This window comes from Maylandia zebra, linkage group LG20, assembly GCF_041146795.1.
Source record: "Maylandia zebra isolate NMK-2024a linkage group LG20, Mzebra_GT3a, whole genome shotgun sequence".
Lineage (NCBI taxonomy): Eukaryota > Metazoa > Chordata > Actinopteri > Cichliformes > Cichlidae > Maylandia > Maylandia zebra.
This window is the reverse complement of record NC_135186.1, coordinates 5,062,417-5,088,142: the sequence shown is the minus strand read 5'-3', so window position 1 is coordinate 5,088,142 and position 25,726 is coordinate 5,062,417. Positions and strand designations below refer to the sequence as shown.

Below are 25,726 nucleotides of genomic sequence, written 5' to 3'. Positions count from 1 at the left end.
GGCTGCTGAGTTTAACACGCTTCTAACGACCAGCTCACATCAGGAGTTTAGGATTTCCTTAGCTTTTCATTTATCTCACAGGCCTCTCAGTTCGGATCAGGTCAGCAATCACAAGGATAGTTAAACATTTATCCTCAGCCTGCCTAGTACTAATTAAATACAGTGAGTAATGTTCTCAATACATTCACACACTCACAAAAGGTTAATATCTTAACCCATTTTCCAGGAGCTGTGTGGCAGAAACAAGATTCTTCCTCCTTTCGCCTTGTCTATTACTTCTCAGGGAATGAAATAACCAGATCTGGTGGGTGGGCCATTCTTGCTTTGTGTTTCACACTTGTGTTACAGCACAGTCATCCATGAGCACTGAGCTTGTGTTCAAAGGCTTTAGTCTCAGCCATTTCAGTTCCAATTACCCTGCCCGTCCCACAGCGAATCAGCCTTACAGACAACTTATATAGCAACTCCTCGTTCGTGGTGAAGCTTCTGTTCCTCAGACTGACTTAAGAACCTGGGATTGGGCTTCTGAATGATCTGCAGGCTGGCTTAAAGTGAACCCTGCTTGCTGGCACAGAAGAACCGACTAAAAAGGAGGCTGCATGACAGAGTAGGTCACCCCTGCTGCCACGTGAAGCCGGACTGCTTGCTCTGTCTCAAAAGAGCAAGTTCACAAGGACACACAGTCCAATCGCAAAAGGCCTGCTCATCAAAAGAGCTGAAACAAACAGGACTCCCCTCCCCAAAGCTCTGCATTCAAAACAATTTTTATGTGAAGGGAGACAAACATCATGCAGAGAGTTGGGCATATTACTCTAATCATGGCTCTCTTGGTGCAGTTGTCCACCTTAAAAAGCTGCCAAGCCAATCAGCTCAGGAGAAATTTCACATAACTTTGTCAAGAAGATTACATTTGGCATGTCCTGTGGCGTGCACGTGGATGCTAAAGCCTCACATTCTAAATCAGGGGGAGTAATCTGTGATTAAAATAGTCATATAAAGCCTGGTGAGAGCACCGAGTGTGAAGAGAGCCGCAGACAAGAGATCACACAACTCATGTGATGTGAGATGGTGGGAAACCATTTCCAGTGCTGTGGTGCTTTGAATCATGGCCAAAGTCAAGCCTGATGTGATTAAAAACCCCAGAGCTAATGCTGCCTTGGTACATAAAGCACACTAATTGTGCCTCTACAGTGGGAGAGAGGGAGGGGGGGAAAAAAACTTGAAAAAAGTTTTTGATCTGAATATCAAAAGGTTCAGCCTGGAGGATATGGTAAGAAACTGTACATCAGTATGGCAGGCAAGTCATAAAAAACTAATGTGCAGAAATGTGTTAGCAGAACTTATTCAAGAGTGAGCTGACAATTAAGACCTGACAGTTACTGTCTTCTTTCTTCACTGCAGACTCACTGCTTTGATTTGTATCCGTGTGCATAGCTAATCTAAGATTACAACCTGTATCACAGAAAGAATTATGAGCAATGTATAATGAGACACCCTGCAGGGAAAGAGACCTCCACACATTAACCATGACATAGATGTAATTTTTTAAAGAATCAAGTGTTAAACAAGCTTTATTCTATTTCATTTATCAAGAAGAATAAGATTTTAGCAAGTGGATGGACTCTTTTTCTTCTTCAAGTCTATAAACTATTCCTGCAGTTTTTCCTGCATCCATAATACTTGATAATGTCACAAAGCTCAAAAGGTACAAACTAATTAGTGGATGTTTTCTGTAATTTGGTGCGAAAAGAAGAATTCTTGTTAAGGAACAGATGCAGCAGCATTAAACGCTCTCTCTCACCTGCGTAGCGTAGAGGAGCATCTTTGTCCAGTGCAATCAGAGGAGGGTCCAGAAGAACTTTGTCGTCATTTTCTGTTACGATCCCATGGTACGTTGTCTCAATCCATGGTTTGTGCTTATTAACTGTCAGAGGGAGAGCGAGACAGAAAATGTAAGAGTATGTAAAAAGTAAAAACACTAAATATCTGTCCACAATCGAGCTGGCAACTTGTTTTTCCTCTCACCAATGCTGAATAACAAACTGACACTGTGTGTGTGTGATCTCATTGCTGGCCTGACTTTTCTTTCCCCTCACCAGTGAAGCTTAAATACATTTTTAATGAGGTTTTGGATGCTTTTAATGGTATTTTTAGAAACGACATTAGAAGCAACACAAAACAAGAAAAGATCACATACAACAGCAACTGGCAACCATGAGCCCTGAAGGAATGAGAACATGCATTGTTTACAGAAGGAAGGAGCAGGTCCAACACTGATGTGCCGCCAAGCATGTGTATCAATACTGGCACATTTTTCAGACAGCATCAGCGAGGAAAAATTAATCTCACAAGCTTCAATTAAAAATAAAAGAATTTTTGGTTCAGGATTTAAAGGGTTAAAACTGATGACAAATGCATAGGAATATCAATAATATCAATATTCATCACTAATAAAAACCCTGTATTGAACATCCTTCTATAGCTTCAGTTTTAAGATGTACAAGTTACAAAGCATGATCCACAGTTTGCATGAGTTAATTTGTCCTGACAGTAGATTCAGGGGTGATAAAGACTTTCAGGCCAGTTTTTGGAGCGGCAGTCGAGCCGTTTACATCACTGCGTGCTCATCGGCCTGAGACGAAGCCCAGCTGCAGACGGGACTCGGCTGTAGCTGCCGGCTGCAGTAAAAAGCTGCAGTGAGTGACATATTTGGGATGGTGCAGAACATGGCGCTGATGCGGGGAGATACAGCTCTCTTACAGCCAATATGCGAGCACTTCAGAATGCGAGGGAGGGCGGTATTCCTGTGCTACTGATCTGCAAAGGTGACGCTGACGCTGGCTGACAGCACGCCGTGGGGGACAGATACGGTCGAAAAGGTAACCAGACGAGGCACAACAACACATAAATACGTCCAAATCGCTCTGACGCTGATTCACTGCATTTTGGAATTGTAGCTTTAGTTCAGGCATAATATCACATTAAGAAAATATTATATAACAGCTCTACTTTTTATACTGTGATGACACAAACAAACAGAGCTTGCCGAAATCCGTTCAGACACGCTGCCTCTACCCCGACCAACCGCAGTTCTTATTCAGATGGTAAATTTGAATAGAAACAATCTAATCCCTGCTAACAATGAAGTGCTGCAATAGCCTAAACAATCAATGGCAGGAAATCATTGATCACAGCATAATTAGGAGGCTCACAAATAGGAAACATTTCCAGTTATATAACAGGTAGGATTGAGAGTGATCTCTTTTAATAATCAATAAGATGAGAAAAACTCCCAGTGTTAATACAGGCACTTTTGGGGGGTTTATTGATAAGAATGCTACAGCTGTTAAAGCACACGTGAAGTGACCTCAGGCTGCTGTTGGATGTAAATAAGCCTTTTCTGTAACATTCAATTTTCTAAGATGAGACAAAAAGCAATAGGGCAGATACAGACTTTCCACAAACAAGTTAAACATCAATTACCTGCTTCATGAGCTTTTTCCACTTTTAATCACAACACTGCAGGGAAACATTGCAGTGCTGAACTGCTTAAATAATAGCCTCTAAAAGCCTGGTTTGCTATTAAAAGGACCATTTTGAGAGTGTCAGACACAAACTGGATTTAAAGAAAAGACAGTGGGAGGGTCCATTATCAATGCTTTGTATCTGTCCACACACACTTTGGCATTTTTCACACAATATAAAAACTTTGGCATAACATCAAACTGTAATTATAATCAAACACTCTTTGCACAGTACTAAACATAACGGTTAGTTATGTCTATAACTTCTGTTCCCTGAAGGAGAGGAACGAGGTACAACACATAAGTATGGGATATCACGCCCTCGCGTGTCCTGGCTGAAGAAACCTTTATTCACGCCTTTACGGCAGATGACGTGTGATGACCCGCGCAAGGCCCCGCCCGCACATATAGCCGCTGCCATCACCGTCATCCCTCAGTTCGATAGCCGCTCTTCACCGAGCCAACTGCTCAGTGGGGCCACCCTGTGTTGTACCTCGTTCCTCTCCTTCAGGGAACAGAAGTTATAGACATAACTAACCGTTCCCTTTCAGTCGATTCACTCGGTACAACACATAAGTATGGGACCTATATACACGCCCCGCAGAGCAGCCACCGAACCGGAACGGGACCACCACATCCTCAGTGAGTGGTGGACCCAGCAGAAAGGACAGCATGAGCCACCGAAGGGGCTGTAACGTCCAACCGATAAAACCGCACAAAAGTGTGCGGCGACGCCCAATTAGCCGCTGCACAAATATCAGCCACAGGCACCCCTCTAAAAAGAGCCCATGAGGTCGCCATCCCCCTGGTGGAATGAGCTCCCACCCCGTGGGGCAACGCAAAACCTCCGGTGCTGTATGCCAGCGAGATAGCTTCTACAATCCAGTGGGACAGCCTCTGTCTGGACAGAGCTCTACCTCTATTCGGATTAGCGAAGCAGACAAACAACTGGTCACACAACCGCACATCCCGAGTGCGCTCAATGTAGGTGCGTAGCGCACGCACCGGACAAAGAGAATGCACCCTCCTCTGCTCCTCAGATTCAAAAGGAGGGGAGCAAAAGCTCAGCAACTCAAACTCCATTGAACTATAAGATGCAGGCATGACCTTGGGAAGATAGGCGGCATTCGGACGCAATACGACCTTGCGGCCATCAGGAGAAAACTGTGTGCAGGCAGGATGCACAGACAGCGCATGAAGGTCCCCCACTCGCTTCGCCGAGGCCAAAGCGAGAAGTAATGCGGTCTTATACGAAAGAAGTTTCATATCTACCGACTCAACGGGTTCAAACGGAGGGCCACAAAGGGCCTCCAGCACCAAAGACAAGTCCCAAGCAGGGACACTGGACTTAAGCACGGGCCTCAGCCGGCGAACCCCTTTCAGAAAACGCACGGCGAGGGGATGCGCACCTGGTGTCACCCCGTCAAAACCGATATGACAAGCAGATATAGCCGCTAAATAAACCTTGATCGTCGAAAACGAAAGGCCTTTATCCAACAGCTCCTGCAGGAATGTCAAAACATCCACAATAGAGCACTGAAATGGGAGAGTGTGGCGGTCCTGGCACCATCGCTCGAAGGCTCGCCATTTGTAAGCGTACAAGCCTCTAGTAGACGAGGCCCTGGCGCTCTGAATCGTCGCTACCACACTAGGTGGCAGACCCTTAGCAACCAAGTTTAACCTCTCAGCAGGTAAGCATGAAGGTGCCACAGGTCCGGGCGCGGATGAAACACTTCCCCCCCCGCCTGAGAGAGGAGATCCCTGCGGAGAGGAAGCTGCCAAGGACTTGCTGCAAGCAGGCTGATTATTTCTGCATACCACGACTTCGCGGGCCACCAAGGGGCCACCAGGATCAGAGAGAGGGAATGCCGACGCACCCTCTCCAGAATTGGAGATATCATTTCCACTGGGGGAAATGCATACAGGAGCACGTCTGGCCATTGGTGCGCTAGCGCGTCCAAGCCCAAGGGTGCATCGTGGTCGATTATGGAGAAGTACAGGGGGCAGTGAGCATTCACCCTGGAAGCAAAAAGATCTATTTGCGCCTCGCCAAATAGATCCCAAATCTGAGCCACTATTGAAGGGTGTAACCTCCATTCTCTCACCAGAGGACCCCCCCTGGAGAGAAGGTCCGGCCCCAGGTTCAGGTGGCCCGGGACATGGGTGGCTCTTAGAGTCAGAAAATGAACACTGCACCATAACAGCAGAGAGCGAGACAGCTGCAACAGGGGAAGAGAGCGTGTTCCTCCCTGCCTGTTTATATAAGACACCACTGTTGAATTGTCCGTCCTGACTAAGACATGCTGGCCCTGCAGGACTGGACGGAAACACTTTAGAGCTAAGAACACTGCTAACAGCTCTAAGTGGTTGATGTGCAGCTGGCGCTGAGCCGCGGACCAGATCCCTCTCACTGACGCACCCTCGCACAGCGCTCCCCACCCACTTAGGGAAGCATCTGTGGACACCACCTTGCGAAACAACACCCTCCCAATCCGAGAGCCCTGGTGCAGTAGCCCGGGCTCCCTCCAAGGACGGAGAGCTAGCATGCAAGACGCAGTTACCGGCAGCCTCCTCCGGAGGTGACGCGAAGCACACAAACGGTGAGAGAGAGTCCAGCGTTGAAACGCTCTCATTTTCAACAGCCCAAGCGGCACTACGGCGATCATAGATGCCATCATGCCCAACAAGCGCAATATCGTCTGGAAACGCAGTCTGCGTCCCAGCTGAAATTGAGCGAGGCAGCGATGAAACGCGGCCACTCTGTGCTCTGACAACCGTGCGCGGCTGGAAAGAGAGCATATTTCCAGACCGAGAAAAGCGATCTGTTGACCTGGGATTAGCGAGCTCTTCTGAAAGTTCACAGAGAACCCCAGTGTCTGAATGTGTGACAGAACCCGCGACAGCTGCGTCTCCGCCTGTTCTCTGGAGCAAGCCACGAGAGCCCAGTCGTCCAGGTAGGCCAAGATGCGGATGCCCCTCTTCCTGAGGGGCGCTAGCGCTGCCTCGGCACATTTCGTAAAGGTGCGGGGAGCGAGCGACAGCCCGAACGGCAGCACTAGGTATTCGTAGGCTACGCCCTCGAATGCAAACCTCAGAAACTGCCTGTGTTTCGGGTGTATAGCGACATGAAAATAAGCATCTGTTAGATCGATTGTCGCAAACCAATCTCCCGGGCCGACTGCACTCAGGAGCTGTCTGAGTGTTAGCATCTTGAACCTGTACGTTCGCAGGTACGTGTTCAAGACTCGCAGGTCGAGGATGGGACGAAGCCCTCCCCCTTTCTTCGGAATGACAAAATAACGGCTGTACCAACCTTTGTCCGTCTCCGAAGCGGGGACCACCCGTATTGCTCTCTTCTGTAATAGCACCTGTATTTCCTCTCTGAGTACCAAGGCTGCCTCGGGGTTGACAATCGTGTTCACGACTCTTTGGAAACGAGGCGGCTTGACCCGGAACTGCAACCGGTAACCCATGGCAACGGTTTGCAGCACCCACGGAGAGGGGGCGCAAGCGCGCCACTGAGGGAAGTGAGCAGCCAGCCGGCTGGCCTGCAGCACTGACGGCGGGGCGCCGTCGCCCCCCAGTGTGTCTGCAGGGGACTGCATCCCCTGCCTGCCCTGGCTCATTTCGCCTGCAGGTTGAGCCTTTGAGATTGTTTGAGAGTAAACCACACTCTTTATTGATTGCAACATGGGAACATGTACATTTATACATTTTGTTGGGTGCACCTTTTCCGGGGCATAACAATGAAAAACAGCGGGAACACTCGATGTGGTCGCTTGAACATTCAACACATCTGAACCGTGTGCAGGGGTTATGTGCTTGGGAGACCGCGATAGGGAAGTGCAGCGCCTTCTGGGGCTGACAACCTGAACAGAACTTAAGCGGCACCTCTTGTGCGGCAACAGAGGGGTAAGAGCAGCGTCTCCCTGCTGCCGGATCCCTTCCCCACTCGCAATCACAGCTAGGAGGGCTGAGGCTTCTTCCTCCTGGGCGTCGGGTCCCGTCGGGGGCCCGGGGGAGGGCCTTTGCCCCAGGCCGACTGGCGTGGAGCTCGGGCCGGAGTACGTGCTCTCGCCGGCGGCCCTCCCACTCCAGCAGTGGGCGCCGGTCTCTTGCCAGCTGTCAGAGGAGCGGCGGGCCTGTGAGAGCTAGCAGTGGGCTTGGGCTGGGGCTGGCGTCTGGGGATGATGTCGCGCAGAGCTTCCGTCTGCTTCTTCCTCAGATCGAATCTAGCCTGAATGGCTTCAAGTGAATGTCCGAATAACCCAGCCGCAGACACTGGTGCGTCCAGATACACAGCTCTGTCTCTATCAGGGACGTCGGAGAGGGTCAGCCACAGGTGCCTCTGCGCCACCACTGTCGAAGCCATCCCTCTGCCCAGGGAGAGCGCTGCACAGCGAGACGCACGGAGGATGTAATCCGTGGTGACTCTAACCTCGTTAAGAAGAGGTGACAGCGGGCTGTCCTCCGGAACCAGCGATCCAAGCTCCGCCAGGCACATTGCTTGGTACGTCTGGAGCATGGTGACGGAGCTCATGGCTCGAGCGGTGCCGGCCTGAGCCCGATAAATCTTCTCCAGCTGCGAGGCCGAGAATCTGCAGTGCTTGGACGGCAGAGTTGCGGGGCCACCGACACCATGGTTATGGGACGGGGCCAGATAAGCAGCCAGAGACGGCTCCATAGGGGGTGGGTTAGCTAAACCAGCTCCCTCGGCGCCGTCCAATTCCATGTACTGTCCATAGCCGGGCACAGTGACGCGGGTAGACAGAGGTTTGTCCCATGACGCTGTTAGCTCGCAGAGAAAGTCTGGGAACATGGGGAGGCAGTTTTTGGCCGTTGCGGGCTCCGGTGGAAGGAAAAAACCCGCAAACCGCGACGGCTTCCGAGCTGGTGGAGGAGAGGGCCAGTCCACCTGCAGCTTCTCAGCGGCACGGCGAAACAGGGAGAAAAGAGAGGTGTCATCGTGGCCGACCGGCGCAGCAGCGGCGGCATATTGGGTCGACAATGAGCTCTCCTGCTCATCCTCCGACAAACCATGGATGTCCAGGCCGATGTCCAGCACGTCATCGTCTTCCTGGGGAGCGCTGGCGGGCTTCAACCCAGGCTGAAGCCCGTCAGCGCTCCTGCATGGTTCCGGTCCGTCATCGGCTAACCCGTCAACGTATTCCCTGTGGTCAGCCCAGCTAATCGCGGGGACATCGACCTGAAAATTTTCGTCTTCGGACTCGGACGAAGCCGGGGCTCCAGACTCGGAAAGAAGAGGGTCATGCCGTGCGACAGCCGAGCGTCCCAGCACTCTTTCCACAAACGTCACCCGTCTTTCCAGGGTCGAGCGTCGGAGCTGGCGACAAAACGCACAAGCTTCGGGCTCCGTCAACGCTCTCCTAGCGTGGACGATCCCCAGGCAGACAGGGCAGGCATCGTGCTGGTCGCTGTCGTGCAAAGAGAAACCACATCCCTGAGGACAGGGGCGAACAGAAGATTTCTGCTTTGCTCGCTTCGGTTTGGAGTCCATTCCCAAAACGCAAAGCGAAACGCTGCACAAGAAAAACTTGAAAATAGCGCTCCGCGGGCAGCCTACGCACCAGCTGGGCGGTGGAGGCTAACACCAACAGGGGAAGTTAAGCTAGGTTCAAGTTGGCAGACAACGGAGCTAACTAGCAGTAGCTAGCTAGCCCAACTCAGCAGAGGTGTTCTCAGCGAGGTGAAGAGCGTAAGAACTGAGGGATGACGGTGATGGCAGCGGCTATATGTGCGGGCGGGGCCTTGCGCGGGTCATCACACGTCATCTGCCGTAAAGGCGTGAATAAAGGTTTCTTCAGCCAGGACACGCGAGGGCGTGATATCCCATACTTATGTGTTGTACCGAGTGAATCGACTGAAAGGGAACTGGCAGTTACTCAAATACGCTTATAGCTCAGCATGATAATTATTTCATGAGCCATATTCTCCTTTAATCACCTTGTTTAAAAGCTCAAAATTGCATTTTTACATTTCTGGTTGCTTTACATCAATAACAAAGAAAAAAAAAAGATAAAAGGTTACATGAACAGAAATCTTAAAATCGACCAATTAATTGCACATGATAATGCTGATCCTATGCACAAAATTCATTAACAAGACAACAAACAGCTTTACGATTAATTACCGGATCTGTGCTTCAAAATGTTCACGGATATTCTCACGAATGTACACATGAATGTGTGTATTGTTAAACTTTTACACTCAATAACTGATAACTAATTGTTCCAGAAACGCTTTTAGTAAGCAAACTGACCCAAAGGATATCCAGACCTTCATAAATGTGTGTCGTTCCACTAAGACTTACACAAAACGCACACATTTTCAGATGTTTTTCCTACCTGACTTTTTACAGTTACATAGCAATTGCAATATGGCATGCAGTGAAATTACTTTACTAATAGGAAGGTGCCTGATGTTCTCCAAGAGAGTCTGGGCTACAATTACATTATGAGCTTTAAATAGTAGCCACAGATGTAAACAGAAAACCCACACAAGCATAAACGCACAATGTAAATGTTTTCAGATGACATTTGGTGACAGCCTGCCAAATCCAATTTCAGTGAAGCAAATGAATTGCATTTGTGTCATTGCATAATTAAGTGTAATTCTCAGTTATTGCACAATCAATGGAAATTAATTACAAGCTACTTGCACGGGATTTGTACGACACACGCATCACCAAGCATTAGCAGTATTACCCAGAAATTAGTTAGATAGCCTTACAGCGAAGGAATTTGGCACAATCTACCAAGCAAGGATTTTCAATCATGACTTACAACAATTATACACTTTATACAGGCTGTGACATTAAATAATCATTATGAAACAGTTGATAACCCGTTAAAAGTGTGTCTGAACCGTACAATATGTAATAACCTCAAGTCTAGTCTTAGCAAGGACAAAAATACTGCACAGCTATGACAACAAACTGAGTTTAAACGTCACTATGTTAACTCAAATTGAGTCTTTAACAATATAAAAAACATTTTATTTGACACAACTTTACACCAGTGCCTTGATTGAAGGCGCTGCTTTGCCTGCCAGTAATTTTTGATTTGATCGAGCCTAACGAATAGTCTTTGCATCTCGTGACCCTGAAGTGAAGTGGATATCTTCAGACAGATTGCCAGAACAGACCAGTACTACAATAATCAGCTCTAGCTTCTTCAGACTCACACTTACTGTGAGCTAGGTCACATGATCACATTTGTTCACGAGTCCTTTATGGCCTTCAGGACTAATACTAAATGGCAAGAGGTCATGCAGTATCCTCCAAGACTCTGAAATGTTTTGTATAAACCTGCAATCTTGCCTGTATTTGTATGGCACTTTACATATCCAGTCATCCACCCATTCACACACTGGTGATGACAAGCTACATTGTAGCCACAGTTGCCCTGGGGCGCACTGACAGAGGCAAGGCTGCCGGACACTGGCGCCACCGGGCCACACTGGCACCACCGGGCCACACTGGCACCACCGGGCCACACTGGCACCACCAGTAGGCAACGGGTGAAGTGTCTTGCCCAAGGACACAACGACAGACTGTCCAAGCCGGGGCTCGAACCGGCAACCTTCCGATTACAAGGCAAACTCCCAACTCTTGAGCCACGATCGCCCATCAGATGAACCAAACAGGACATCTCTCAGATAGAATAGCAATGAATTGCACTAGTTAAGAGTTATTTGCCCCAATATATTAAACACAATGCCCATTTACTTATCAATGCTAGGTGACAGATACCATTTTTCTACTGGCAACTATTGATCCAGTTGGAGATATATTCACAGAGGTGTATGTGTTTTGTGCATCAGAAGTTCGTGAGGGTGATCTCTGCCTATAATGCTTACTAGGACTAGAAAACCTTGGAAAAACCTGGTAGCTAGTCTAATGGTGGTCAACCCACATCTTTACTGATATATGAGGTTTTAAAATTCAACACTGAGGATACAGAGGACGTCCCCGAATGCTGTCTTTGCTCTGTAAAAGAAGGAAATCAGTGAAAAAAGGATGTGCAGAATGGAGCTCAACCCCAAATGATAGCTTCAATGAGCCATTTAAATTATGTATAGCTGTACAGGCTTTTATTCTCAAGGAGACAACCCACTGAGACAGCAAAAATGCCAAGTGGAATGCCTCCATTCCCCTCAAGAAAAAGAAAAGAAAATAAAAATAGGTAGATGAAGAAAATACTCTCAGACAGACAGGTGTATAGCACGGAACATCTTGCCATGTGACAACGCTACTTCTTTTGGGCAACCTTGAGTCCTGAGATTCCTAAAGATGTTACGTTGATCCGTTTCGCCTGCCCTAATCAAAAAGGTTTTGCTGCCAACAATCTAGGGTGCCAGACACCACAGGACACCTCAAGACGTCCTGTGTGAATACTCTAACTGGCTGGAGTTACTCACAGATATTGTAGCTTATAAATGTGTTTGTCTAATTGTGCAAACCTATTGTGCTATAAGTTTGAGTTTGAAGCATGCTTTTTGTATAACACAAAACTAAAAATAATTAATAGTGATGTATACGCCTGCGAAAAAATGTTAACATGTCTGAGAAAACAGATGGCACACCTTTGACAGATTACCGCTACCGTACTGCTGTCAAAAAACACAGCCCAAATCAAACAGACACTTCCCAGGAAATCAAATCTAAAACATTATTTTATTTAAAGTGGGAAATCTCACATGGATTGCATGAAATTGCCAACAAAGCCTTTTTGACAAGATCGCTTCATCAAGCCTGCAGTGAGTAGTGAGAACATTTGTTGTGCTTTGACAACATTTGACACAGAGGAACATGAGCAAATCTGAATAATTTACTTACTGAATAGTAATAATAATAATAATAATAATAATAATAAGCTGATTATAAGGGGAGAAGATGTGTTTTAAGGGATGGACTGGCTGCTTTTAATAAAAAAAAAATAAAAAAAAAAGGGGGAGACTTTGGGATGAGATTAGAAGTAAGGCCTTTGAAACAAGGCAGCCTGTTAAAGGCCTGCTGCTGCAGCACTGAGGATTTTCAACCTGGACGAGTGCCATTTCTTTAATTTAACTTAATCAGGAAATGAATCCATCTAATGCAGTGCATAGGCCCAACCAGCACAATTATAACCTGCAGACTCAAGTCTTCATACAAATCAAAGCATATAATTCAGCGGAAAGCTGAGTGATTAACATTAAACTGAAACTGGCCTTACTGTGTCTTGTGTTAGCAAAAAACAAATAAAATAAATCAGATTTACACTAGTTATATTAACCACCAACTAATCTTAATTGTATTTTTTAATGCCAAAAATGACCATGTTAAAAATGATAAGCAGCTAATCCTAAAATTTGTTAAACTGAATTTTTATTTGATCATCAAAATCACTGAAAATTAATCAGAATAGTTTTTCACATGTGAAAGAGCAGAAAAGAAAACTGGAGGCCAAAATTGGAGACAGAGAAAGAAAAAGCACTTAAAGAACCGTAATCATAAATATATTCTATGATACCAAAAGTAGTGGATATGCTGCACCTCTCTCCCAAAGAGCCCCTCAGTAATTTTATATTACATTTACAATTGTTTTGCTGCACTGCCGCAAGTGCAAAGAGGAGGTCCACCACAGTTCTAACTGTGTAGTGATACATCTACTCAATACTGTCATATAAATGTAACCAAGTATACGTGAATTATGATGTGATTTTTCTTGAAGTGCTCCAGTGGAACACACCAGAAATCTCGATTGTGCCACCACTCTGATTTTAGCCGTACATAAACCTGTAATGTCAAACTATCAAACTGAAAAAAAAACCCAAAAACCTCCCCATAATTTTAAGCAAAGTCAACAAACTTCAAGCATTTACTGGCTGGTGATTCTATACATGAAGTTTTTAAGTCCTGGTCATAAAATAACTGCCCGCAGGAGCTGCCAAGATGCTCTCTGAGTTAAAAGGCTCAAAAGAGGTCACAGCAACAAGGAACAAAGTAGTTTCACGTTAAATCCATTTTTAACGGGATGCAAAATAAAGCTCTTTTTTTTTTTTTTTTTTTTTTAAAGTATCTGGCCCCATTATCACTGCGACAGACTGAAAAGAAACACGCTCATTTTTAAGATGCCTAGAGAAATAAACAGTAGGGATGGTGCATCATTAACCACATTTAATGTGTCATTTAAATTCTGTGGTGCAGACTTATCAGGTAAAAGGTGAACAGAAAAGGAAAGCCATTTTTAACCACTGCACACACATGCATATATTTAAAGATTAAGAGAAAAATGGACTAGTTATTCACCATCCTATTTTTAACACAAGCAAGTCTTTGTACTCAGTATAAATGTTATATGCAGAGCTGGGCCATAAATACACAGACATTTGAAACCAATCTTGGCCTTTTGCGGTGTAATAAAGTCTTTTCAGGCAGCATTATCCCCCCGCCAATAACCATGAATACAAATAAGTTCACAAAACACAGAAAGATAGACACGGGAAAAATGAAAATATACAAGAAGCCTCTGAGGGATGAATGTGTCAGAAGCTGGAGACAAACACACATATCGAGATATTATTACTAAATGTGCACAGATGGTGGGCCACTGGATGCACTTCCAGGCCGGCAACCACACAGCGCCATGCAATCCTGTTACACAGCAAATAAGGCCAATGTCATTTAATCCTATAATGGGATGCGTCTATTTCATTCAATGACAAGGTCGTGCAACGAGCGAGATATAAAGACATCAAAGAAACCTGGAGAAAACAAATTCCTGCCAAATTCTGATCGTGTACATGTAGAGGTCGGCATGGAGCTACTTTCATCGGGCTCCCTTATTCACAAGGGTGAGGGGGGGCACGACAACAGGTAGAGTCACATGTTTGATTTGGCAGATTTTTAAGCCAGATGCCCTTCTTGATGCAATTCCAAAAGGGACTTGTGTCTCTTCCCAGGATTGAAACCAGCATCTTTCAATTCTTAGATGATTTGTAAACCAATATACTATTTGTACAGAGGTGACCATGATACCACGACAAGACTAAAGCCTAGATTATACCCAGTTGTGGATATGGACACGTACACATGGAGACCCGACAGCCGGGTAGTCATTCCTACACTTCTTTGAAGTCTGCTGCTTGGGCGCAAGCATAAGTGGTTTATTATAATGTAAATTATCTGTTCACTGGTCCCTCCAGATCCACACCGTTTGATGCTGAAATTTACATCATAGGAACCAAAGCAGATCCTAGTGGACGCTGAAAGCATAGAATGGCACCAGTATGCCCTCCACGTTGGCCACTTTGCGTAACGCCACATCTTTATCACACAGTCAGTTCTATTTATGTCCGCCATTAAAGCGCAGGTAGCTGCCACAGTATTCTCCTGAACGATAAGTGTCGCCACTCAGACAATACTGCCACACCAGTGCTGATATAACGGATGGACATGGTTTTCAGCGTGCGCTACCATGAGACAGGGTTAAGCTGTGAGCATAAAAGATGCTCAAATGACAGGAAGAACTACAGAGATCGAGAACATTTTGGAGAGCAAAGTTGAAACACAGCTGACTGATGACACAGATGGACCAGGATCAAGTACTCGATTTGTCTGTGTGCGCCAAGCTGTGCTGTGGCATGCCTTCGACTAATCAGCTCTGCGTCTCTGCCACCTGCACTGAGCTCTCATGAAGCAGAGGGGCATTTGAGGACTTGAAATGAAGATTTGTGTTTTCCTTTTCAGCATTTTAGGTTTCAATTTTCATATATACTAAATCACGATTGGCAAGTGCTGCAGCTAGATAGAGATCAAATCTGCTCAAAAGAAATAAAGTAAACAACAGAAAACCTCAAATCTGTGGTGGAGTTGCACTGGGTTACATGCTGTCCATTCACTTGGACACAAAGACAAAGTCCCGACTATGGTTGCCTTGCTCTTTTATAGAAGCCTAACCTATACAGTTTGGCCTATTAACCGTGATGAAATACTTCCTGCGAGAACGTTAGAGTCACAATAGGTGCTGGTAATCCTGAGATTCAATAGGCAGCCTTTACACTCGTTCTCCATCTATGCCAGGACTGTGAATCCTCCTCCCCAACACCAACACTCTGGCAGCAACTCTGAGCCCACAACATATTTCCCCTAAGGGAAACACAAGGATAAAAATCTTAATCTCAAACCACTTGCCAAAAGTTTTCACTTCATTGTATAATCCTCCCTAACAGTACAGATTAAACCAAACACAATAAGAACACGGCTCACTCGTCCTTACTCTAGAAGAACCAGAGAAAAATGCCACAGCTGTCCAGATTGTAGCTGCATGATAGCAGCAGATGATCAGTCTGTAATTATCAGATCAAGCCTCGTAATGCCGGTGAACCTCCGAGGACCTGTTGTGTAATGATGATGCTGCAGTCACACGTGAGGCCTGTGACATTCAGTGGAGGTCTGCTTCGTCGATTTTATATTTGACAGGCCGGCAGCCTGCAAGTCTTGAAATCTTGTTTGATTACATGCAAATGCAGAGCTATGGCTGGTCACACCAGAGCAACACTTACCCTTTGTGCAGCAACAATTAGAGCATTCATTCATGCCTATCACATACATCCAAGTATATGGAAATTTTATTTATGATATACCACACACACACACACACACACACACACACAGAATAATCAGCCTCATTCCACTGATTGATTAACCAGACTGAGAAATATAATAAACTTAGTAGGAAAATTGGCCAATCAAGGGAATACAAGTGGCTGAATGGTCTACAACAGGGGTCACCAACACGGTGCCCGCGGGCACCAGGTCGCCCGCAAGGACCACATGAGTCGCCCGCGGGCCTGTTCTAAAAATAGCTCACCATAACAACTTACCAGTAAGCTGCATCTATTTTTATTTTTTCTTGCTATTTTTTTTTAATCACAATTGCATTGGCGTTAATTTGTTAGAGATAATATATTAAAAAAATGTTTATTATTAAATATTAGATCATGATCTAATATTTAGTGCTAGCTGGTCTCCACGGAAACAGTTGCCGTGAAGACCAGCAAAGGCAAAGGTGAGGAGATGAGGAAAACATGGCGGAAAAAAGGAAGAAAACATAATTTTCACAGTGAATGGGAGGAAGAGTTTTTTTTTACCACTGTGAAAGATTCATGCGTGTGTCTCATTTGCGGGGCAACTGTGGCAACGGCAAAGCGGCACAACGTGGAGAGACATTTCCGAACGTGTCACACAAGCTACCATGCTAACTACCCAAAGGGCAGCACACTGCGAGCGGAAAAGGCCCGCGAATTAAAGGCAGGTTTGAGCAAACAGCAGTCTTTTTTCACGAGACCGGTGAAAAACTCTCAAAAAGCAACCGAAGCCTCATTTAGAGCTACACATTTCATGATTAAGAAAAAGAAGGCATTTTTAGACGGGGAGTATTTCAAAGAAGCAATGATGATAATTGCAAAAACTGTGCTTAAAGACGAGAAATATGGAAACGATGTAATCTCCACTCTCTCTGATGTCCAGCTGGGGGCAACTACAATTGTTAGAAGAGTGTCGGCTATGTCCGGGAACTTGGCCGATCAGTTGGATCAGGATCTGGCAAAGTGCAGTTGGTTTAGCATCCAGTGTGACGAGTCCGTCGACAGCAGCAGTACAGCACAGCTGATGGTCTTTAGCCGGATGGTATTTGATGGTTTCTCCACAAAAGAAGAACTTCTGACACTACTGCCGCTAAAGACAACAACGAAGGGAGTTGACATCTATAACGCGGTGAAGGAGTTTTTCGCGAAGAAAAAGGTACCGTTGGAAAAGCTGGTATCAGTGACTACCGACGGGGCTCCTGCTATGATCGGCCGACATACGGGATTCATCGTTCACTGTAAAGGTGACACAGAGTTCCCAAACTTCATGCATTACCACTGCATCATTCACCAGCAGGCGTTATGCCCAAACGTGATCGGCTTCGAGCACGTCATGACTCCCGTCGTGAAGATCATAAACAGCATCCGCTCCAGAGCTAAACAGCACAGAACATTCAAGGTGCTATTGGAGGAGCTGTCAGCTGAATATGGTGACCTGCTACTACATACGGAAATCCGATGGCTCAGCAGGGGACGGATTTTGCTTCGTTTTTTGTCACTTTTGGGTGAAATCAAGGAGTTCATGCAATCCAAAGGGGAAGACACATCTCTGCTGGAGGACACTGAGTGGACACTTGACCTTGCGTTTTTAACAGACATTACTGGGAAACTGAACCATTTGAACTGTGAGCTGCAAGGCAAAGGTAAGACTGTTGCTGACATGATAAGTGCTTTAAATGGATTTAAAGCCCAGATGAACATTTTCTCTGTGCATTTACAGAGAAAAAAGGTGCTGCACTTTCCCTCTGTGCAGATGGTGCTGAAAGACAATGCTTCTGCATCTGAGACTTTTGACAAAGTTGCAGAAAAGTACACTCAAGTCATAAACCGACTTGGTCAAGAGTTTGAGAACAGTTCTCAGTGGCAACATTACAGTGTCATGTCAAAGTTTAATTTAATTATTGAAAAACAAATGTGTTTGTTAAGTGTAACATGTGACAATTTGCTTTAAAATGCTGCCAATTTGGTGAAAAGTTCTGTAAAATTTGAAAGTTGATTTTTTGTATGTTACATACATACAAAAATAATGTATGTAACAGTGCATGATTTGTTAAAATTTGTTAGTGGTAAGTGAAAATGTTGTAGAAGTGATCACTTCAAAATGTAAATACTTGCAGAGATATATAGAAATAAAGCGTTGCATATTGATATTTATGTTTCCTACCTTGTTTCCTAATTGCATTCTTTATAATTATGGTGAAAAATAATTAACATAATTAGTGTCCGTACATAGATGAATATCATTAATTATTAATGATAACACATAATTAAGTTAAACTGAGGAAATTTGTTATTTGAGAAGTGTGTGTCAAACTGGTAGCCCTTCACATTAATCGGTACCCAAGAAGTAGCTCTCACTTTCAAAAAGGTTGGTGACCCCTGGTCTACAAGCAGCGCGTGCAGAGTGTGTTGTCTGAGACTAAATAAAGCCTGTTGTTGCCAGGTTGATCACATTTGTCCCATTAGCTGCAGGAGTAGCTGCACTGAGAAAAGAAGGAGGGAGTGTGTGCACTGAGGCAATAGTCAGACCTTATGGGTTTTTCATGGAGAGTCTAGAAACTTAAATAAACATTATTCTAACAGAAGAATATGCTGAATGCCCCAGCTATATCCCCTGCCTCAGCATATGCATTTTAACTATGTAAAATTATTCAATAATTTTGTGCTAGCCAGAAGAAAAGTTTGCCTCATAGACAGGTGTGCCTTGGTTGCAAATTAGATGACAACTTCAGGGATTTAAGGCAGCACAGTGAAACAGAAGCTGTGGCCAAACAGCTTAAGGTATGTGATGCTTGCAAATGTGAGCCAAGGAATGACTTGAACTATTTAGTCCATTTTTGTGGACCAGAAATAATCAAAGAATAATCTGCTCACGGTGTGAAAAAGCAGGCACACTTCTCTGTTTGCCTTGCCTTAAAAGCTCTGGAGCTTGTTGACGTAAGCTACTTCCATCACAGACTGTGGACTGTTCACAGAACCCCGAAGACCCTTAACGCAGCCCAGACTTCAGGCCCCCTTCACTCCTTAAACACTCGGCTCACACAGGAGAGCCTCTCAGTTTCCCTGCCAGGCAACAACATTTGTTTGTCCTCCGTGCAGTCACAACCGCCCAACAGAGTGAACACACCCCGGACGACACGGCGGTCCTCTGAAGCGGGGGTGGGGAGCTGCGGGGCCTTGAACGCAACTCAATCACCTCTCTGTGCGAGCTGCACAAAAGGGGCCAGTGAGAGTGAAAACACAAGAGAAAAACAGACGAAACTAACCAGATGCTCGGGTGTAGCCGACCTGCGGCAGGTGATGTGCTCTCTGGTTACCTGCTTCTCAGGGAAACCAAATCTTAATGAGAACACGCCTAAATGTGAATAGCTGAGCGGGTTAATATCTTCGCCCGGCAGCAATGGTAGGAGGTAACAGCCAGATAAGCTGCTGAACTCAGTTAAACCCTGTTCGCTCTGGTTTTTATTACACTTTTATAGAAATAACACAATAGGATAATCATCACTGGCTATTACTTTACGGCATTCTATGCATTCGGTTTCACTTTTGACATTTTTATGAGGAAAGGGGATATTTTTATTACATTCTCTGCAGACCTGGGTAGTTTATTGCAGTGTTAGTTTCAAATGCAGAAAGAGATATGAAAAAAAAAAGATTTAAGGCAGATTTAAGCGGGGAAATTAATGAAAAAGCACTTTCTCACGTTGTTATTTTTATATCTCACGCAAAAGTTAACAACCACAGGCTGACTTGACTCCAGACTCCTTTCTTGGTGGTCGACACAACTTCCCAGTATTCTGGCCGGCTTAATATTCACAACTGAATGACCCATTCTTGACAGTTCACTGACTCCTTTCAGCTCCTGAAGGCACCAATGAGAGGAAAGTCATCACAGACACAAATTGAGTCCAGTATTGTCGTGGCCTAAGTGGCAAACTACCAAATGGAAATGCTTAGCACTCTCGGGGGATTAACTCATACACACATTCTTCAGGGGCTTGAGGCGCAACTCCATGAACAGTGACCGCACTGTGACGTGATCAGTCGAGATCCCAACCCCCCCCAAACATCTAGCCAATAAAAGCCCTTTGTTCCTCTGAGAAATCTCTGAATAAATACTGAAAAATGTTAAGAGGTAACGAGTGTGACTGGAGCTTCCCTTCAGGGCAAGCAAACTGTTATTCAGGCCAAAAGAGGGCAACTTTTTTGTAATGCTTCTTGTGAGTCTCCACAGAAGAAACATTCAATATTAAATCCAGCTTGGACATGATGTTCGTTGATCTCAGTGAATACATTTTTAATGAAATCTGGTGTAGGCCATGACCCAGACGACTAGATTTAATTATATCACCCTGTAGCCATTCACAATAAAATGTGTGACCCTTAAATTCTGTGCCAAGAAGAACAAAGTACCGTTTTCTTTCTTTCTTTTTTTCCAGGATCGTCACATTGTACCCATTTATATCCAAGATATATCCTCTGGTTTCCTCCCCACAGTCCAAAGACATGTTTGTTACTTTAAATGCTGATTCTAAATTGGCTGTAGGAATGCCCCAAACTGCTAACCGACCTGACCAGGGTGCACCCAACCTCTTGCCCACTAGCCGTGTTAAATGTGCAAAATTTCTTCAATCTGATTAAAATTCATATTAGAGCTTCACTCTTTACACGGATCCTACATGAGGCTAGCCGATGAAGAGCATACACATGAACCATTTGAACAAAAAACAAAACAAAAAGGAATTTTCACATGCACACAATTGTCTAACTTTCCAGAAATAGTCGAAGTAGTAATGGCTCTGATTTCCAATAAAAGGTTTGTCAGATACAGACCAGTTTTGTTTCGCTCCGTCTCTACCACTAGCTTCAACAAAGGCAGGATCTTCTAATTGGTGGGTTTGCATGAAGCATTTTAATCATTGAGGCTTTTAATCCTTGCAAACATGGCTACCTTTACCTAAATACCTGAACTCGATAAGCAGAAAACTTCCAATGTGTGGTGGGCATGATGTATTTAAAACTAACTACCTTTACACAATCTAAATATGTAATCAGTTTTTCACGGCATGCACCCAAAACATTTTCGCAGCAAGTGGTGCACCAGCATAACAAAGAAACATTAAGCGCGCAAAGTTTCTGAAAACAAGGCAGTAATTGCACTGAAAGCATCCACCTTCCTGTAGCCCTGTGGAGCTGTTCACACCTAGTTCAAACATGCTTTTCTGATGAAAGGATTAATGGGTGAATGGGAAATTAAGAATAAATGACAGAGCGAGTCACAATCAGGTTTGTATTTTTGTTATTCAAACAGTTTAAAGAAAAAAAGGGGTATGCGTTTCATATTTTTAATCATGTTTCAGGAAAGCTACGTGTGTTCCCCCCTCCCACAAGTTCTTTCTAGATGCTTCCTTCTTCAACAACTTAAAATAATGTTGAAGCAATCCATCTTTTATGCAACACACGTATCAGCTAATTAAGTGAGCTCAGTTTTAATTTCAGCGCTACATCACACTTTTGGATCTTAAGCTGCTGCCATGCCATCTAACTAATATCACTGTATGCTAAGACCATGATAACGCCTCAATGAGCGACTCTGAGACAAAACTGCCTACAATACATCACAATATTTGCATAATTAAAGACAAAAAACAAAGCAAAAAGCAAGAGTGATGCATTAACTCACTGCAGTGTGGTCTGTGCATATTTATTATAATTTGCATTCAGTTTCAAGAATGTGTGAAATTAAATGTGCGATTTGTCTTTTTTCCCCCTTAAATTTCTTTTTCACTGCAGCCTCGGTTCAGTTTACCATCAATCATTTGATAAGCACCACGAGGAGGAGTCATAAAGCGGTGACTCTACTAAGACAAACTATCAGGGGAAACTGTTTAGAGCCGCTGCTGCACGTTTTATTAAAAGATCGACATTTTCACCCGATAATTGCATCTCGAGAGCAAACAGCGAGATATGACTTTATCAATGTTTTGTCCCAACCCCATACTTACTGGCATACTTTCTAAGGAAAAACACAAGTCTCTGGACTGACTCTGAATAGCAGGACGCCACAGTGGTTCTCGAGCTGCATGGAAGAGGCAAACAATGCAGTCATTGTCAGCTGTGTGCATCCACATAGTTTCTGCTTGCCATAACACGGCAAGATAACATACGTCAGCCGGATCGCTGCTAGTTTGAAGGCTTGAAATGGGCTCCATTGAGACAGTCGGCAGCATGTAGAAAATGTAAGAGTATATATTTCCTTCAAGGTCAGCAAAGTCACAAATGGCAATCATCCATCACTTGGTGTCTGGGATGCTCTGATCCCTGGAATGAGGGGCTTTTTATAAGCCTGGCAAGCAGTTTCAATCAGTGCAGCATTTTTGCAATGAAGCTTTTGTTTAACCATGAAAAAGCACGAGATAAGTGATTAGATTACAAATGAAATTATTAGTAATTTGAGCAAAATGTTGATGTAATAACTAATTAATTGAGCTAATTACACCATTGAAGAATGTTTTAATAAGGTTGCCATAAGACACCTCAGAGCTGAGCTGTTAAATAAATAGTTTATTTACATTGTTTTAACTGTAACTATTGATTGGTGATGGGCTTCTGCAGCTAATGCAGGGCTAGGAAGCTTTTTTTGGGCAGCGTGCAGGGGGGGGGGGGGGGGGGGGGGGTGTCTCTGACTTGAAAAAGCCCCAGCAATGCGAGAAGAACGCACATGTTAACTCTGCACCCCACAAAGCAGGGCATCCGATTTGTTCAACTACAATTGCTTAATTCAATGATGAATGAAGGAACTTCCCAACAAGCCGGCCTCTCTTTTGTCTGACCCTGTGTGCACAGAACAAACTCAGGCATCCCAGCAGACCTAATGTTTTGACTCTGGAGCATGGGAGACACACAGCCGCTGCTCACAGTATACAGAAAACTAAATAAGTTACACGGGTGAGACCTCGGAAAAACAAGTGATGTGTCTGTTTGGCTCTTGACTTTATTGGTACACACACCAATCGGATGGATCATATGATCATAGGTGGAGCCAAAAAGATAGCGTTTCAACACATCCTTAACGTCTTACGGCTGTGTTATCGGTCTGAGTTGTGGGTCAGAGTTTGCCAAATCACCTGTTTGTGCCAAGCTTTTCAGCTCAATCAGTTTCCATAGTGCTAATATTTGCTAACACCGAGAGAAGGGAACAAGAACCACTACCCAAGGACTGTCTGGTTTCTTCATGTGCTGCGAGATGGCTGGTAATGAGAAGGGAAAAAAGCAATGAAAACAAAGCTGTAGGGAAGAGTGCAAACAAACAAGCAAGTAATCTTTGGTTAATAAAAGATAAGCCAACATCAAGATGCCCAGTTCACAGGTATTGTCCGCTGATAAGCACAGGAAAGGCAGCAGGTGCACTTTGCACGCATGCATTCACGCACGCTCTTTAGTAGATCATTAAAAGGCAGCCACACTATCCAGGCCTAGGTGCTACAGGCCTTTTCTTTCTTTTGATGGATGGAAAAAGAAATGAAGTTACTGCTGTACAAGCGGTGCATTCCCAGCTGCTTAACCTGGAAACAACTGAATTACGACTAGAATAATCCCCCCACCCCACCCTTTATTTGTGCAGACATTTTTAAAAATCTGTGTCTATTTCACCGCCTGTATTCTCATCACAATAACTGTCAAAGACAAAAGCACACCCTGGCTTCTGTAGCCCTGCCTGGGCATGCCGATATGGCCGGTGATTAAGTCGCACCTGCCTCTACACACCCTGAAACAGGAAGCTCACGCTAGGGAGTGTGCCGATTGGGAGTTTAACGATGAAACACGATGTGTAAATCACGCATCGACGGTGGTCAGATTGGAGCCACTGTAGAGCAGGAGAGGTGGACCGCCCTGCAGCAAATGCCCACCGGTGACGTTGCACAAGAAGAGGGCAGATGCACTTTCGGGTCTTGCATAGTTTCTGCACAAAAGTAGGCCCAGACCTACTGAGCGTGTGTGTGTTTTCCCCCCACTTTAAGCCCGTGATCACACCACATAAAATTTTTAAATCTACCAACGAAACAGGGACAGGGTGAAGAGGATCTGCAATGCGCAGCCAACCAAGCCACTCGATCTTGGTGCGAACACAACGTTGCCAAACCCCAAGTATTAAACCCACTAATGGAAAAATAAACCTGCGTGGTTTTAACAGCATGGCCATAAAACAGACACACACACACACACAAAAAAAAACTGGGTGGGTTGGGGGTAAAGAAACATATCACCACTAGCCCTAATCCAGATGTACTCAAACGTATTTAAAAACAAGATTAGTACAGGGAGTGCCAGCCACGGGCAATATTACAAAGCATGCAGCGGCTGAAGCGGATTTTTAATCCTAATAATACAAAACACAAAGATAAAAAAAAGGAGTTTAAAGAAGTGACTAGATGCCAAAAATAGAATCGATGCGGATGACAGAAGGGGGTCATTCACAGCCTCGATATTATCTCATAAAGCGGCACACTTCTTGCACTAAGGAGGCAATGTTAAGCAGGACAGGGAATAAGTGCAGTTGGACCATAATGGCTAATTTCCCTCTGCTTCAGGCTGCACTGGACAAAGCATCGCGGGATGCACTTGTCCACCGGCGGGATACTTCGCCACATCCATCCGCTGCGGCTCCGGGGCTGGCAATCCCGGAGCAGGTTACTGGACACGCATCCCCCCTCAGGACCGCACAGCCCCTGTCTGCTAACCGCTCTTTGTAACCTTCAGCGTCCTGGAGCGACTAAGTGGCTTCAGACAGCCGCAAACAAACAATAAAATGAAATAAAAGACTGTCTGCCTCTGACACTCACGAGACACAACGGGATCTAAATCCCAGCTTAGTTACCTTTAGCTGCCTCCACCGCACATAATAGTCCGAGGACCAGTCCGACTGCGGATGCAAATTGCTTGTTCCCTCGGAACCGCATCCCGACTTCGAGTTCAACCGCGGCGAAGTTAAAAACAGCCGTCTTCTTCTTCCTCTTCCCTTCGTCAGTCAGGCGGAGTGTTTGTCTCACATGAAAAATTAAATCCAGGAGATGAGTGTGTCGGTTACCACGGTAGCTCTAAGATGGCCGTCGTCGTCGCCACCGCCGCTCTCCTCTTCAATCACCGCTTCTCTCGCAGTTTTGCAGCTCGAGGCGTTCAGGGACTGTCGGAAAGAATTCCCAGACCTGTCCGGATGTACCAAAATACACACAGACCTAAATCTTACTCATGGGTGTGCGCCCGATGACACCGTTTGTGTATTAAGCAACCACCTAGTCACAGTGTAAATACAAAAAGGAGGCGTGTATTGAGATTGTTTCACCTAATGTAATGTTAAATGTATCAAAACAGACTCGTACGTATCAAATGTATCAATGAAGCTGGGATTCCCGATATTAAACGAAGAAGGACAGCCTAAATAAAACTGTATTTAATTAACTTTATCGTATGAGAGCAAAATTCAATATTATCTATTAGGAAAACCGCATCTGTCACAGCATCTGTCTAATTTTTACATTTGGGGGAGAAGTACC

The 25,726-nt window shown here is 45.0% G+C and overlaps 1 protein-coding gene across 4 annotated transcripts in view; it reads right to left on the bottom strand.

Annotated features, from left to right (window-relative positions):
* Window positions 1-25,333, bottom strand: part of clstn1 (calsyntenin 1) — a 44,090-nt gene extending 18,757 nt beyond the window's left edge. For 2 of the 4 annotated variants that reach the window (XM_004554195.4, XM_004554194.4), the window contains exons 1-2: window positions 25,051-25,332; window positions 1,802-1,924 (exon numbers count right to left, since the gene is read on the bottom strand). In XM_004554195.4, coding sequence (XP_004554252.2) covers window positions 1,802-1,924; window positions 25,051-25,132 — 205 coding nt within the window. In that variant the 5' untranslated portion in view covers window positions 25,133-25,332. Of the gene's footprint in view, window positions 1-1,801; window positions 1,925-25,050 lie in introns of all 4 variants that reach the window. The other 2 variants (XM_004554193.5, XM_004554196.5) reach the window with 2 other exon arrangements.
* Window positions 25,334-25,726: the final 393 nt, after the last annotated feature.